This window comes from Melanerpes formicivorus, unplaced genomic scaffold, assembly GCF_026170545.1.
Source record: "Melanerpes formicivorus ecotype bairdi unplaced genomic scaffold, bMelFor1.0.p_v2 SCAF_24, whole genome shotgun sequence".
In the NCBI taxonomy this organism is placed as follows: domain Eukaryota; kingdom Metazoa; phylum Chordata; class Aves; order Piciformes; family Picidae; genus Melanerpes; species Melanerpes formicivorus.
Window position 1 is genome coordinate 11,993,679 of NW_027142376.1, and position 15,247 is coordinate 12,008,925.

General features: G+C 42.3%; 1 protein-coding gene across 1 annotated transcript in view; it reads left to right on the plus strand.

Moving 5' to 3' along the window:
* The first annotated feature begins 758 nt into the window (after positions 1 to 758).
* Positions 759 to 15,247, plus strand: part of STT3B (STT3 oligosaccharyltransferase complex catalytic subunit B) — a 52,269-nt gene continuing 37,780 nt past the window's right edge. Inside the window, exon 1 of the mRNA XM_068152911.1 lies at positions 759 to 1,240. Coding sequence (XP_068009012.1) covers positions 960 to 1,240 — 281 coding nt within the window. The 5' untranslated portion in view covers positions 759 to 959. The remainder of the gene's footprint in view (positions 1,241 to 15,247) is intronic.

Consider the following 15,247-nt stretch of genomic DNA (forward strand, 5'->3'; position numbering starts at 1 on the left):
TCGCAGACTACGACTCCCGGCAAGCCCCACCCGCCCCACCCACGCCGCGAGGCTCGGGCAACCTCGCGCAGAGCACGCCGGGAGCTCCATGAGCCCACACGCACTACAGCGCGCTTGTATGGCGCCGAGGACTGCCGGGGTGATCTCCGCGCCTGAGGGCATCCACGTGACTCGCAAGCCTCGCTCCAATTAGAGCAAAAGGCCACCAGTCACTGCCGTCCCCTTTTTGTAACTCGCTGCCCCGCAATTGCCTGCAGCGACCACAACCTTTCCGACGCGCTGCCACGCCTTCACCCCGATCGCTCCGATTGGCTGCCTGAGTTCGCCCCACCCTTTTTAAATACCTGTCGCTCTGTGACAGGCCGCCACAGAGTTCCGGTTACAAGGGCTACTGTGGGGATTGGTCACTTGTGCCCCGCCATCCTCGCCTTCACCTCAGAGCCCCGCCCATTCCCCGGTAACTCCTCCCGCACTGGAGGGCGGCAATGTCAAACCGCTCGCTTTAGCGGACACGACCCACCACTCTGCACTCGCCTGCCCCTTCCCGCCTGGGACCCTGAGCGCGGGCGGCAGGTAGTCTCAGCCCCATGGCGACAGCTGCGCGCCTCTGACTCCCTAGCTCTGCTCTTAGCCTGCGCGCGCGCGCGGCACTCGGCTTCTCGGCTCCACCCCCTTCCATCACTCGCCCCGCCCCGGACTCGTGCCCCGCCCCCTCCGCTCCGTTTCGCATTGGGATGGTGACGGCGGCGGCGGGAGGCTGAGCCCAGCTGAGCGAGGAGGCGGCGGCGGCACTGGCTGTGGGGAGTCAGCGAGGACCGCTCAGGGAGCGGGCGGGCTCCGCCCCTCCCCTGCCGAGCCTCCCTCCCCCTGCCTTTCCTCCCGCTCCCTCCCCCACCCCTCCTCCGCCTCCTTCCCGCACGCGCCAGGCGGAGAGGCTGTGAGGGAGCCCCGGGTACAACATGGCGGAGCATTCGGCCCCCGACAACAAGCACAAACCCGCCGCCAACTCTGTGGCGCTGCTCAACAGCCGCACCGGGGCAGGTGGCGGTAGCGCGGCGCCGGCGGCTGCCGGCGGCCCCCCGGCGGGCGGAGGCGGCCTGTCGGGGGGCCTGTCGCAGCCAGCGGGCTGGCAGTCGCTCCTCTCCTTCACCATCCTTTTCCTGGCCTGGCTGGCCGGCTTCAGCTCCCGGCTCTTCGCCGTCATCCGCTTCGAAAGCATCATCCATGAGTTCGACCCCTGGTAAGTCCTCGCCGCTGCTGAACGGGACAGAGAGGCGGGAAAAGCCGCCCCCTCACGGGGTGCGCCCCAAGCGGGTGCCGCGCCGTGAGACCCAGCGGTGGGGGCGGAAGGGGAAAGCGCCCCGCAGGTTTTCCCCGCCGTGGGGACGGCGGAAGGCCCCCGCCGCCAGCTCTCCGCTCCCCCACTTCGCGAACTTGCGTCCTGCTTGTACTCCTGGCCACCGGGCGGAGGGAGCCGAGAGCCACGAACGCCCTGAAAGAGCGAGGAGGGGGGAGGTGCAGACGGGACACATTGTGGCAGGTCGGGGGGAGCCCGAGGGGTCGCAGTGCGCGAGGACGAGCTTGAAGGACCTTCGCGGGGCAGGGCACTAAGGTGTCCCCGCGGAGCGGGAGGAAACACGGGAGTGGAGGCGGCGGCGGTGGCAGCGACCTCGGGAACTGGGAGGCGGCTGTTCTCGCGGAGCTGGCGGAGTCTGCGGGCTGGACGCGGTGGAGTTGCGGCAGGACCCTTCGCTTCGCCGACGAGGGGCAGGGGGAAAGTTGTGGTGCTGGCGGGGAAGCAGGGTGCCAGGCAGGACTCGGGGGATTCGGCGAAACAGTCGCTCCAAACATGACCAGTGTCCTGGTCCTCCTATCTCGGCTTTGGTCTCCAGATGTGCGGTGCGGCTTCTCGGAGTGGACTTTTTTCGAGCCGTGGTCGGTCGAGGAGGGTGAGGAATGCAATGCAGGAAGTAATCTTCATAAAGTGACTTGAGGGATTACGGTGGAATAAGTGACATTGATTTACTGCCAGGTGTTTCGAAGCACCGCTTCTGAGTCGAAGGATTTGTGCTGTTTGCTACATATTTGGATTTTTCTAAAGATCACTTTTCTTCCTGTGGAAGCTGCCTGTTCTTTTCTCTCTTGGAGGGTACCGAAACCATTTTATGTGTAAGATCAAGGAATGCTGCACGCGTTCCTTGAAGCAAAGCAAAGGGAAGGATGACGGGACTCACAGGGCGGTTTTTTAATGCAAAAAAACGTGGCAGTGAATTTTTATATTAGTGGCCACTTCATCCTGGGAATCTGTGTTTTTAGAACTTAAAGTAGGGTAAGCAGCAAATGAGTTTAGAATAATGGATTGCCTGATTTTTAATTTAATATTTTATGTCTCAGGTCTTATTGTTAATGACATGAAGGAAGGAGGTGCTTCGTTTTGAAATGCACGGTAGATACTCTTAATCTAAAGTCGTTACTAAAATTGTGCTTAGCTGCAGAGCATGCACTCCACTTTGATAGTTGCAAAAGCACAACTTCCTCTTTTCCGGTTGTTTTCCTCTTGTCTCCCTCGTTTGCCCCCTCCTCAGTGTATCCATTCACAAATCACGGCTCAGAATAGTGGAGAACAAGGAATTGCTTTGTTTATAAATGCTGTCTGAAGGAATACACACTTAGTGATGTGAAAGCCCAGTATCTCAAAATATCAAGTAATTGCCTATTATTGAAGTCTTCTGTAAACACAAATGAATGGACAGGATGCAGACTTTCAATTAATAAAGTTAACAGTGGGGGAGCATAGTTAAACACATCTGCAATGAGACTATGAACCTGGGATTATGTCTTATGAAGCAGTTCTCAGGCTCTTGTAATCTAAATTAAAGCAAAAAGACTTTCCATCATGTAGGAAACTGTTTTAAGCATGCATACTACATTTTTGTACAACTTTATTTGGTTTTTATAGTCAAGACTCATCTTTATTGCATAAATAGTAATTTTACAGTGTGGCATTGCATAACTTGTTATTAAGCTTTGAAGGACATTAAAAAAGGTTGTATGGGAGTTGAGTTCATAGTCATGATATGGCAGTAAAGACAAACTTCTGTTTTAAGCAATGTGTGATCCAGAGTCATCTTCCTGAGCATACAAACAGAAGGCATTGCTGTTTATGCTGCTGTGTGTACCTTTGCTAGTTAGAGAACAGAGGAGGTTGACAAAACTCATTGATTTTAATGCAGGTCTGTGAGAAGCAGGTGAAGTGTCAAGAATCATGCCAGTGTCATGTTGCTGCATGCCAGAATGGTAGAGGCAAATGCACTTAGGTTAATTAGTAGAAAAGAGAACCAAAAATGGTAGAAACTAAGAAAAACAATGGCCTTTTTCTACTGCAGTGGCAATATTGATGGAAAGAGTCAAAAATTATATGGCTCCTAAACAGTAGGAGTGTTTAGGAGTAGCTAGGTAGGAATATTTTTTCACTGTCTTACAAGTCTGAATCTAATGTGAGAAAAGAGCTTATGAAAAGAGATGAGATGCAGTGGGTTTTGGGGTTCTTTTTTGGGGGGAGTGGTGTTTTGTTTGTCTGTGGGGCTTATTTAACTACTTCTTTGGCATCTTGGCCAAGTAAACTGGATTTTTTAATTTATCTTTTTTTTTCAGGAGAGTGACCACAGTTTTTGCTGGTGGAACAGGTCCATAGTTTTCTCCATTCCTTTGTCTTTTTTTCTGACCAGTTTGCATAGGATATCTTGCAATGTGTTAAGTCACCTATTCCCTAGTATTTATTTTGTGATCAAGAGAGGATGCTGGTGTATATTTGATTAAATGAGGAGCATGATGCAAATCAGTTATTCTTTTGAATGGAAAAATAATGTTGCAAAAGTGCAGAAAGCTTTCTCTTTTGCTTAGGAATCCAGTTTTCTGATATGGATATAAGAAATATAGGAGATCTGGGGTGGGAGGAAAAGGGGATTTGCTTTGGGTTATCTAAATACTCATTTAATCAGCCCTTTCAAGCTGCATTTTTGACAGTAGTTAGGTTTTGATTCAGGATGAAACTTATTCAGGTTGCTTTCTTCAAAATTGACCCAAACATAGTACAAATAGGCCAAGGCAGTAGAAAAAAGAGAGAGAGCTTTTGATCTTTGTTGAAATACAATGCCTTCATGAGGAAAAGACAAAGTAGTATTTTGAGGTTGTCATACTGTCATGTACAAACTTGTAACCTGTTCATAATTTCTAGGGTTAATGGGGTTTTTTTTTCCTCCACGATGAATACCTCTTTTGTATAGATAAGAGATTAATAAGAGACACCAAAAAAAAAAGAAAGGAAAAAAAAAAGATCCCAAACCTCTCTTCTGTCCAAAGTCATATTAGATTCTACATTGAAAAAAAAAAAAAGAAAAAAAAATGGGCAGTGACTGGCTGGAAAGTAGCCCTGAAGAGAGAGACTTGGGGGTGCTGGTGGACAAAAAGCTCAACATGAGCTCTCAGTGTGCACTTGCAGCCCGCAAAGCCAATCAGATCCTGGGCTGCATCAGGAGAAGTGTGGCTAGCAGGTCGAGGGAGGTGATCCTCCCCTTCTACTCAGCCCTGGTGAGACCCCACCTGGAGTACTGTGTCCAGTTCTGGAGCCCCTATTACAAGAGGGATATGGAGGTGCTGGAACATGTCCAGAGAAGGGCCACAAGGATGATCAGAGGGCTGGAGCACCTCTCCTATGAGGACAGACTGAAGGAGTTGGGGCTGTTCAGTCTGCAGAAGAGAAGGCTCCCAGGTGACCTAATTGTGGCCTTCCAGTATCTGAAAGGGGCCTACAGGAAGGCTGGGGAAGGACTTCTCAGGATCTCAGGTAGTGATAGGACTAGGGGGAATGGAATGAAGCTGGAGGTGGGGAGATTCAGGCTAGATGTGAGGAGGAGGTTCTTCACCATGAGAGTGGTGAAACCCTGGAATGGGTTGTCCAGGGAGGTGGTCGAGGCCCCGTCCCTGGGGGTGTTTAAGCCCAGGCTGGATGAGGCTCTGTCCAGCCTGATCTAGTGTGGGGTGTCCCTGCCCATGGCAGGGGGGTTGGAACTAGATGATCCTTGTGGTCCCTTCCAACCCTGAATGAAACTATGAAACTTGCCATACTTGAGCTGGTCCAGAAACTGGAAAATGTGTGTGCTTTTTGGCAGTTCCTAGATCAGATGAACTGATACATTAAGTCAGTCAGCGTTAATGTGAAGCTGTGCATTTAACTTCAGGATTTCATTATCAGACCAAGAGCTTGAAACGTGGGCAGTGATGGTACATTGAGATGAGTAGGTGTCATGTCTGAAATCTGGTTCATCTCTTGGCTGGTTTGGCAGCTGGGTGGACCCAGAGCATTTGTTTTTTGTGGTATGGACACATAAGTGCAGGGTGAAGGCTTTTTGTGAAAGTGCAACAGTGTGTTTAACTCAGTTGTCAAGAGATCATTCTTTGTCAGATGATGCCTCGCATTTTAGCATGGCTGCTTCCCCAAGACAACCAGAACTGTGGAGTACTTGGACAGGGACTACTTTATATGAACTGGTTTACCTAAAGCACAACTCCAGCATGCCCATAAGCTGTTTCATTTAGCTGCTCATATTGTGTATGTATATGTGTATATATATATGTGTGTGTATATATATGCATAACAATCTATATGTATATGTATGAGGCAGATGCATCTAGGAAGACTGTTGCGTCTTGTTACTGCTACTAACTAAAATGGTAGCAAGTTTTGATACATCAGTAGTTCAGGGAGTGCTATTAAAATAGTACTATTCATTCTGTTTGCACAGTTCTTGCCATTAAGTAACACATGTGAGAGCTGTATCCAATTCATTAATCGTCTCTCATGACATTAGATCTAGCTTTTGTCTTTCTCTGAGAATTTTGACATTTTGTTAAACACCAGATTGATACCAGTTAGAGTGAAAGGAGTGAAAGCTGATTTAAGATGGTATGCAGAAGCTTGTGTGTCTGAGCATTAGACCCTCTCTGTACCCATTTGCATACGCGAGATGGAGCAGCAGCAGGATCTTTGTTGGTTACATTTGCCAAGAATGTTGTCTCTTACTGTACTGCCAGTTCCTGGTACTGAGCACTGCTACCACAGCCTCCTATACATCTTTGCCTCTTCTAAATCGACATCATTGATTGTTAAAAACCACCAGCTTTTTAAGTGTCATCAGGGTGACCATCGTTCATCATACTTCACTGAAGTAGCGTAATTGTGCCAATGGGAAGTATGGTTTATGTATCTTGATAGCAATCCACTTTCTTGTCACAGATTCTATCATCTACCATTAGTTGACTTTGGTGGATGGGGATGAACTGGTGAAAATAAACAGAAGGTTGGTGGTGCTGCTTGCATTTCAGAGGCAGAGAGGTTAAAGGAAGTTAGGATTTTATCTTGGACACAGCCGAAAAGACAAGTTTTCCTTAGGATCAAATCATGTTTGCTAGATGAATTCTTGATCTGTTACAGACTTTTTTTTTTCATTAATAAAAACACAAATTAGTAGCTGTAAGTATGATATGAAAGCTTCATTAAAATACAAAGTGTGAATGAAGTTAACATTAGAAGTAGTGTATGGAACTGATTGAATATTGGGTGTTGTGGAAATGTATTTATTTCATTGATAGAGAATAAGGTTGTGGGTTTGTAGTGTAGTTAGTTGATCCCATGCTTGCCTTTTGGAGTAGGAGTTCTCTGTCACTGAGTGTACAGTCCTGTTTTTTTCCTTTGTGCTTTCTCTAAAGCAGTCACGGTGAACTGATTCAGTGAGGTAAACTGTCAAAATACTGTTGACACTTTAGTTCCCTGAGCCAGCCCGCTATCTGTTTTTATACTGCAGTTTAGTTACTTATATTTGAGGAAGAATATAAATGCTGAGAGGGAATGTAACTAGCAACCAATTTTAGAGCGTGAACTGGGACTGAGTGGTAGGGTGCAGACATACATACACGTGAACCCAGAGCTTGTTAAAGCAATTGTAGCAACAGCAATGACAGAAGAAGGGGTATGTAGCGGTGAATTAGAGTACCTTAAGGTAATGTTTATAGGGAGAAAAATTTCATGTAAAGAGGATGGCACTGGTAGTGTTAATAATCTCCATTAACAATGCTCGATCTGTAGGCTACAGTCAGATGTGGCTCACCCATGTGGCCCTTTGCTTACCTACTAGTGGTGTGCAAATGGACTGCAGATTGCATAGTTCTTCCTGAGGAGTGACAGCCACTGTCACTTTCGTCTTGTTAAAGGTAAATACATGAATATGGATCTGTTTATAATCTTTGACAACTTCCAGACCTTGGGAAAGTATTTGATTCCATTACAGTTTGAATATAATCACTTTGGATTCATTTTGAGACACTGCAAATGTCACGAAATTCATATTAAAAACTTCAGTGCTGTCTTCCTTTACAAGCTTTTTGAGTCTGTGAAATGAGTAGTACTCTTTTATAGGAATTCATTTTAAAAGATTGTGTACTTAATGAGCAGTTAGATTAAGTGTTCTGAAACTTTTTTCTAAATGTAAAATACAGACATATTACATTTGAATAATGAAAGTTGTTTAGTAATCCTAATAATTTCAGCAGGATTTCGGGTAGCTAGGTGGCTCAAACTCATTTCCACTCCTTTGTTAGAGCGGGAAAAATATTCCAGCATAGTCTCCTTAGTGGGGCCTGTGTGTTCATGACAGACAAGTTTAAAGATTTGTGTGGTCTTGGCAAATAGCCTGCCATATATGTTCCCCCTTCACCCTTTTTAGATAAGGAAGTCTAGATCAGATAAGTTTTTTTTCATCACTTCTATTGTAATATGACAGAAGTTGAGAAAGTGTTAACATAAGTCAGTCTCTGGCTTTTAGGGCTTTCTAGATAGTAAGATAGTGAGTCCCATATGTCCAGACACTTGAACAGCCATTTGCTGTCTGGATGCTTGGAGGGCTGTTTTGAGGCTAAGCAGCCTTTTCCAGAAGGTTGATAGTGTTAGTGGTCAAGAAGATCTGTGTCTAACTGCTGAACTACTGCTTAAGAAATTGCAGAAATAGGTAAATATTAGAAATGTAATACAAGAACAATCTAGGAAAAGATGGACAGAGTTGAAGGGCATAGCAGAGATGATAGTTTGTGACTAGGGAGACCTCAGACTGGATTTGGTCAGTTTGATGTAGCTGAAAAGCGGTTAACCATGTGGCCTCATAAAATAACCATCTTTATGGCCTTGCTTGCACAACTTCTAATTGGAGGGGAAACCTCATGAAACTTCATATGGGTGCAGTAATGGGGTCATGCATGAGTGGGTAGGAGAGGCAGTGTTTGTAAAACACAAAGTGCAGTTGAGTACACAAACTATCCCTATAGTAGTCTTTTGGAAAGTATAGGTGAGACAGAGTGCTTGCAACAGCTTGACCCTCTCATTGATTTGAGGATAGCAGAACGAAACTTGAAAAGGAAAATGTATTGGAATTTTTAATGTAGTCTGGGTCACACTGAAGCAGCAAGTTTAGCTTTTAGTGCCATGATTTTTAATTAATTTATTTTTTTTAAACACTCTTGAACAAACACTCACAAACACTTGACTAGCTAGAGCAGGTGCTATGATGAAAATCATTGAATGGACTTGTCTTGGCAGATAGCCTGTTATTTGAGCAGCTTAATGGCTTCTGGTTTTTAAACAGAAATTTGATTTGATTACATAGGGTTAAGGTGGCTTATAAAGGTTGCCATTTGCTTTGTATCATAATTCTCTCTATAATAGTTTCTGGTTTTGGCAGCCTGTAATCCTAACACTAATGTTCTTAAACTTGTCTCAAGCTGAATTGCTGGGGGAAGGGGAGAAGTGAAATTTTGGACAGTGAAGTAAAAGAAAATTCAAAGTTCTATAGATGCTAATAGTTTTTAAATGATTTGGAGGTGGGTTAGGGAGGTGTCTTTGCTATTTCATGAGGATGTCTTCTGATTGAATGAGGTAGTTTCTCATTTAATGTCTGTCTGTGCACATGCTGCAGTGTTTCCTCCTTAATTTTTGAAAATTTCATTCTCACAAGCCCTCTGAGGTACATTTGTACTGACATTCAGGGCTAATCCTAAGGGCTTCTTTTTACTTAGCAGAGCCATTAAAGCTTCTGCTTTTGAAGCCTGTGGAGCCTGCACCCTGTAGCAGGCCACGTGCAGATGTTTTTTTTATTATTAACCGTCAGTCTTACCACTTCCTTGGAGAACAAAGTGAACTTGGGACAAGTATTAGGACAAGTATTGCTACAGTGGTTTGTGCTCTGTGTATGTGGTAAACTTTGTAGTATGTCCAATGGACAGACTTAATTTCCAGCCCTCTAGCTCTATAGCTGAGCTCTTGCTGGGAATCGGTCTGAGGTATTTTTAAAGTGGGTAGCTGATAGTCTGAGCTTGAGAGGTACCATGAAATTGACCCTAATACCTTACATTACACCTTATGTAAGTTGAAGCAACTGGGGAAATGAATTTAAGGACATAGATGCAAACAAAACACATCAGCCTCTGTATTTCTCAACTTGCTAATGCTTTCCCAGGGTGAAAGCTCCTTTGGCATACAGAGATCTAAATGCTTCCCATACTTCAGAAGTTCTTGCTATTAAGTGAGGCAATATAATGTCCCTTGTTTTAAATAAGGAATAGTTGTATATTTGTACATGAATGCTTCTAAGAGCAGGAAACAGTATTTACATTGTCTCTCTGCTATGGCAGATTCAAGTCCAGTATCACAGGCTACTTTTTAAAGAGCCCATCTAATACAAAAGACTGGGGTATGCAAACTACAATGATAATTACTTCTGGGTGTTGGCAATGCGTGTCATATAATTTTCTACAGCAGTTGATTTATATGGGTTATGTTACTTTGTTAGCTAAAAGGGCACATTGGAATTCTGTTCAGCTGACAATCCAGCATCTTTACAAAACTTCCCTCACTAAAATCCATGGGGACACTACATTGCAACTGAGGATGCGAGTTTGGCCTGATTATTGATTTTTGGTGGTGTTCTTAATGAGAATGCTATTAACTCCTAGACTGTTTTACACATTATTTACATTTCTTTTGAGTGGCTCACTCTATGCATGGGCACCATCCTGTTTGTGAGTATTAGTTGAGTTCTGCAGAATGGAAAAATAGCATTTCATTATATAATTTTAAAATGCTCTAGCACAGGGGGCTGGGCAGCCTACATTTTGAGTTCTTGGCTTTGTTTTTTTCAGTCTCTGCATTAGTTGTGACTGCTATGCTACAAATGGTAGCCAGCTTCTTTAAATACCAGAGGTGGAATTTTATTTATTTTTATAGCAATCTTCCCCACAGATGGATAGTTATAAGGAAATACAAGTATAGAAAGTACCTGTTTGGGGGTGTAGCAGACTAGGAAGACCTCATATTGAACAGAGGACTTGGGCCAGAGGATTTAAAAATATAGCAATGCATGTTCCTAATGCAGAAGCAAAACATTTTTAAATCAAGCCTAATTATCCTGAATATTTTTTTTTTTCATTTATCCAGCACTTTTTTCCCCTTTTTATATTTTTTTTTATCCCTCTATAGTCTATTTCATACGTTGTATGTGCGTCCTTCCTGTTCTAAATGGATCCTTAGCAACATTTGGAAGTTCAGTCAGATAACTCAGAATTTCATAAATAGTGCTTGGAGTGTGTATCTTGAAAAAAAGGCTTTAATTCTTTCTCTGGCAATAGATAAAATGCCTTGGAGGTGCAATTCTTCTAATTTAGGAAGCCAGCAAAACAAAATTGGAGCTTTGGCATTGCTATAATTAATGTTAACAACAGAAGTAAACAGGTGTCTCTGGCTTACTTTACTGTAGAACAAGTCATGAAAGCTAATGCAGTGTTTGAGCTTTCCAAGAATGTCATTGTGTAATGCCTGTTTTGACTGTTTTATGCAGGTGACTAGAATGATTTATTTAATGTCAAATGTCTGAAGTAATATTTGAAAAACTGTGCATGTGTCTCACAATTCATTTTACTCTGTTACAGTTCTAGTCTTTCATTTGCCAAATAGAAAATGGATTTTGACACTGGGGAGACTTACCTTAAACATTTGCAACAGTATCTTAATTTGTGATGTCTCAGGTCAGCTGTGATGACAAATGTAATTTTTCTCCCAGAGCTAAGCTTGTTCAGGAAGCAAGGATTTTTTAGTACTTTAATTTTGTAATCCACCACTACTTCACCAATGCTTGCCCCACCCTGTCAAAATAAAGCTCAGCTTTTGCTTGGAGAAGACTGGATGGTGTGCTTTGTGTCAAATCTGTCATACTTGTAATTCTTTCATCACTGAGTTTTATTTTCTAGTGTTTTCTTTAGTAAGTCAGCTTCAGGGTCCTTTATTCTTTCATCGTACTCTAGCCTCACCACAACATTCTTGCTTTTGCTTCAAGAAGAAAAGGCCACAGAACAGCTTTAAATGTTAGTTTGTTAACTGAATGTTACTTTTATCTTGAAAGTCGAACAGTGTTGTCTTCTATCTCAGTATCTAATATGCTGTACTGCAGTACCCATGGATATCATTTGCATGTTGGAAAACACAGAGAAGGTGATTCCAAAGGTTCCTTCAGGAAACTCTAGGAAGCTTCTGTCACTGATAAGAGGGCAGCTCAGTGTTTTAAGTAATCCTGAATGAATATAAACAAGACAAGTTGCTGCTAAGGTTGTCTTCATCAGTATAAAGTTTACCTTATTTGCATCTAATGAAGTAGATTGGTTCTTCCCCTGAATTTCCTGTCATCTGTTGGACATTTCCTGGGATAGTTTTCTGCTGTGTTGACAAGTTAAGGCAATTCACTGAACTCTGATAAGCACAGGTGTCAGGATCTGGAGCTTGATTCAAGGAAGGGGAAATTCCCCTTTTCCGGTGGCACTGAGCTACTGTTTTGTAGCCTGAGCTGATCTCAAGTATACATGAGTTCTGTGACCCACAGGTATTTGAGGGTATATCATCAAAGAAAACTATTATCAGTAGTTTCTGCTGGGGTCTTCTATTGCATTGTAACTTTAAAAGTCTGCCAGAAATAAGACTGCCATTGCTTAAGTGGTTATGGAATGTCGGGAATCTAGATCTTAATTGCTTTTTTTAAATCAGCAAGGCTAACTCTAGTTTTCTGATTTAAATTCACATTTTGTGGGGGAGAGAGTTGAGGGGGCATACAGTCTGGTGAGGATTGAAGAATCTAAGGTCCTGGAAGAGGCCAATTTAGTTTGTCTGGAAAGCAAGGAGAGATATTTTGGATTATGTGACCTAAGGACTATCCCTTGAGAACTTCTGCGAGGTCCTTCCCAACAGCTCTCCATCAACCACAACTGATCCGCTTGGTTTAGTATCCTCCTTTCCACATTCCTTTTTGTGGACAATCAGATGTTCATTTTACCCTGTTTCATGTGACAGTGAGGGAGAAGGGGAAAGCACAGTACTTTAAGTCAGTACTTGTAACTTAAGTTTAATTTTTAATGCAGTTTTATTTTTTTTGCTGATCATTAATATAAAATAGGATGGCTGTAGCTACCAAACTATACTAATGTAGCCAGCTGGTCAGGGAGGTGATGCCTTTTGGAAAGGACCTGCTCCTGAACATATGATAAACAAAGCAAGGGTAGGTAGTCTATGAATACTTCCATTTGTGGCAGAAAGACATCACCGGTCGAAAGCTCACCTTAGCAGTGTTCCACCTCTGCTTTTTGTAGTATTTTTGTTTAGTTTGTTTTTTTTTTAACCCACTTTAAGATTACTTCTAAACATGAATTGGATTTTATTAAAGTGTCAGAGAAGTACAGTGAAATAGTTTGATAACTATGATATAGCAAGATTAGGTAATATTAGAAATTCCATTAAACATGTAACTTTAATTTCATGTTGTACATGCCAGGGATTAATTCTAACTACTGCCTTAAATACTAAGCACTTAATCTGTAGTGTTTCTATGAGGATACCTAATAAAAAGCAAATATGTTTTGTTATTTCAATTGTGTTTCTTGTGCATAGTCTTTAAAAAAACCATTGGTAACCATTAACTACAATAAACAGGTTCAATTAAAATCAGTGAAAACTTGCCTTTTTTTTTCTTTTCATACTGTTTCAAATAAGACTAAATTTTAAAAGGTATACAACTAATGGAGTAGATAACTGATTTTTCAATTCTACTTGCCATAGTTATTTCAGAATAAATCAGACACTGAAAGCAGATCAGGAATGCAAATATTTTATCTTAGAATAAACTTTATTATTATTATTAGAATAAACCAAACCAGGTTGGAAGAGACCTTCAAGATCATCATGTCCAACCCATCAACCAATCCAACCCACCCAAACAGCTAACCCATGGCACCAAGTACCCCATCAAGTCTCCTCCTGAACACCTCCAATACACTTAGAATACACTCCAATACACTTAGAAAGCTGGACCTCCAGTCTGTGTATTTTAGGGGAGGACAAAGACCGCTTTCTCTTGTCATTTAAATTCCAGGTCTTTATTTTATTGATGACATTCTATTGCCACATCAACTTCCTCCAGCGTGAGACTATGCGGTTTCTGTGCTAACAGCTGGAAGCCACCATCCCTTCTGTTTGACTGTATTAATAGGTCATGTGAGTACTCCAAATCGGCTTGAGAGAAAAATCAGGTGAAATACTTCAGATCATCTTTAAAAGGGCTTGCTTTTTCACTGTGATTCAAGCTAATTTGTCTAATTTGGGCAGAAAAGTAGATTAGGAGTGCTTCCATGCTTCAAAGGTCAGTTGAAGGACAACTGCCACAGTTAAATTTGTGTATTTTTTTTTTTTTCCCTCCTTTTGCCCTTTGGGCTGTATTCATACTGTTTTCTTTTAAGTTTTATTGGGTTAGAGCATAATTACATCTATCTCCAGGTTTCTGCAAACCATAGGTGAATTGTTAGTTTGTTCTGCAGATAGCTGTATAGATATACGTACATATCCACAGCAGAAAATTTCCTAATCCATGCTAAGTGCCTGATGAATACAATATTTATGCCAGGTTACTGAATGGTTAAGCAGAACTGGAGCAGATGTATTTAAGTTAGATAAAATTAGATCTTTAAGCTGGCCTCAATCACTGGACAGAAATTGTTCATGTTAGATGGACTGGTTCTGTTCTGATGATGCTTTGTGTTATCCACTCAAACTTTCTTTTATTTTCAATAGTCATAGTAAAAAGTCAAGTCAATACTGCAATAGATGGAACTGAACAGGTGCACTGTGTGAGGTCTGTCTTCTTAAATTAAACAAACACACAGAAAGGACAGTTGGAGGAAAGCATAGTCAGGTAACTGACAGCTGGTTTTGATAAGAAGAATGGCAAGTGTATTAAGACGTACTAAAGATCAAATGTTTAAGGAATATTGGATAAAACCCTATTTTAACTTGCTAAACTGACTTACACTGCTGACGTGCAACCACCACAATACATGCTTTTAATTTCTGTGAACTAACAAGAAAGATGTTGACATAATCTATGCAGAGTAGTTTGATATCCAATTCTGCCTAGGTCTGCTCTTTCTCACATATGCAGAAGCTCAAGCAGCAGACTAGGCTGTTGGTTATTGAGGGATGAACGCTAGTTACTGTTAAAGTTCTTCTGTGGTGCTGTTTTAACTGTTCTGCCAGAAGTAAGATTGTCATTGCTTAAATACTACGTGGGATGTTTGGGATCTAGAGTCTTTCTAAGGGTCCTGTGTACTTTTTACAGTTTTACAGGGTAGAAATGGTCTCTCAGGCCACATTGTGTCCAGACAGATTCCTTAAATTTCACATGATGTGAAGTGATTGTGAAGTTGGTTTTACTGTTTTTGTGTAGTTAGTACTTCCATAGTTGCCATTGCATTTTAATATGTAAGTGATTTTATTGGGTAGCAGAGATGATGACTGTGCTACACACTCCCAAAGAGTTAAAATATAATTAAAAGTACTCTTTTCTTGGTACAGATAACAGCTATGTTTGAAATCAGTTTACTAGGAGTTCACTCTTAGGTTGTTTAGGTGTTACAGATTGCTTTGTTCTATAGCAGAAGACTATGAAGAAAGTTGTCTGTGAGCTAGCTAACCCTCCTTTATTCCCAGTCACTTCTTGTGAAGCAACTGTATTCAGCCTCCTGATTCCTAGTATCACATTTCTCACAGAGTGCTTTTCTTCTTAAAATATACTATTCAGCTAATTGCCTTTTGAATTTCTGCCAAGCGAAT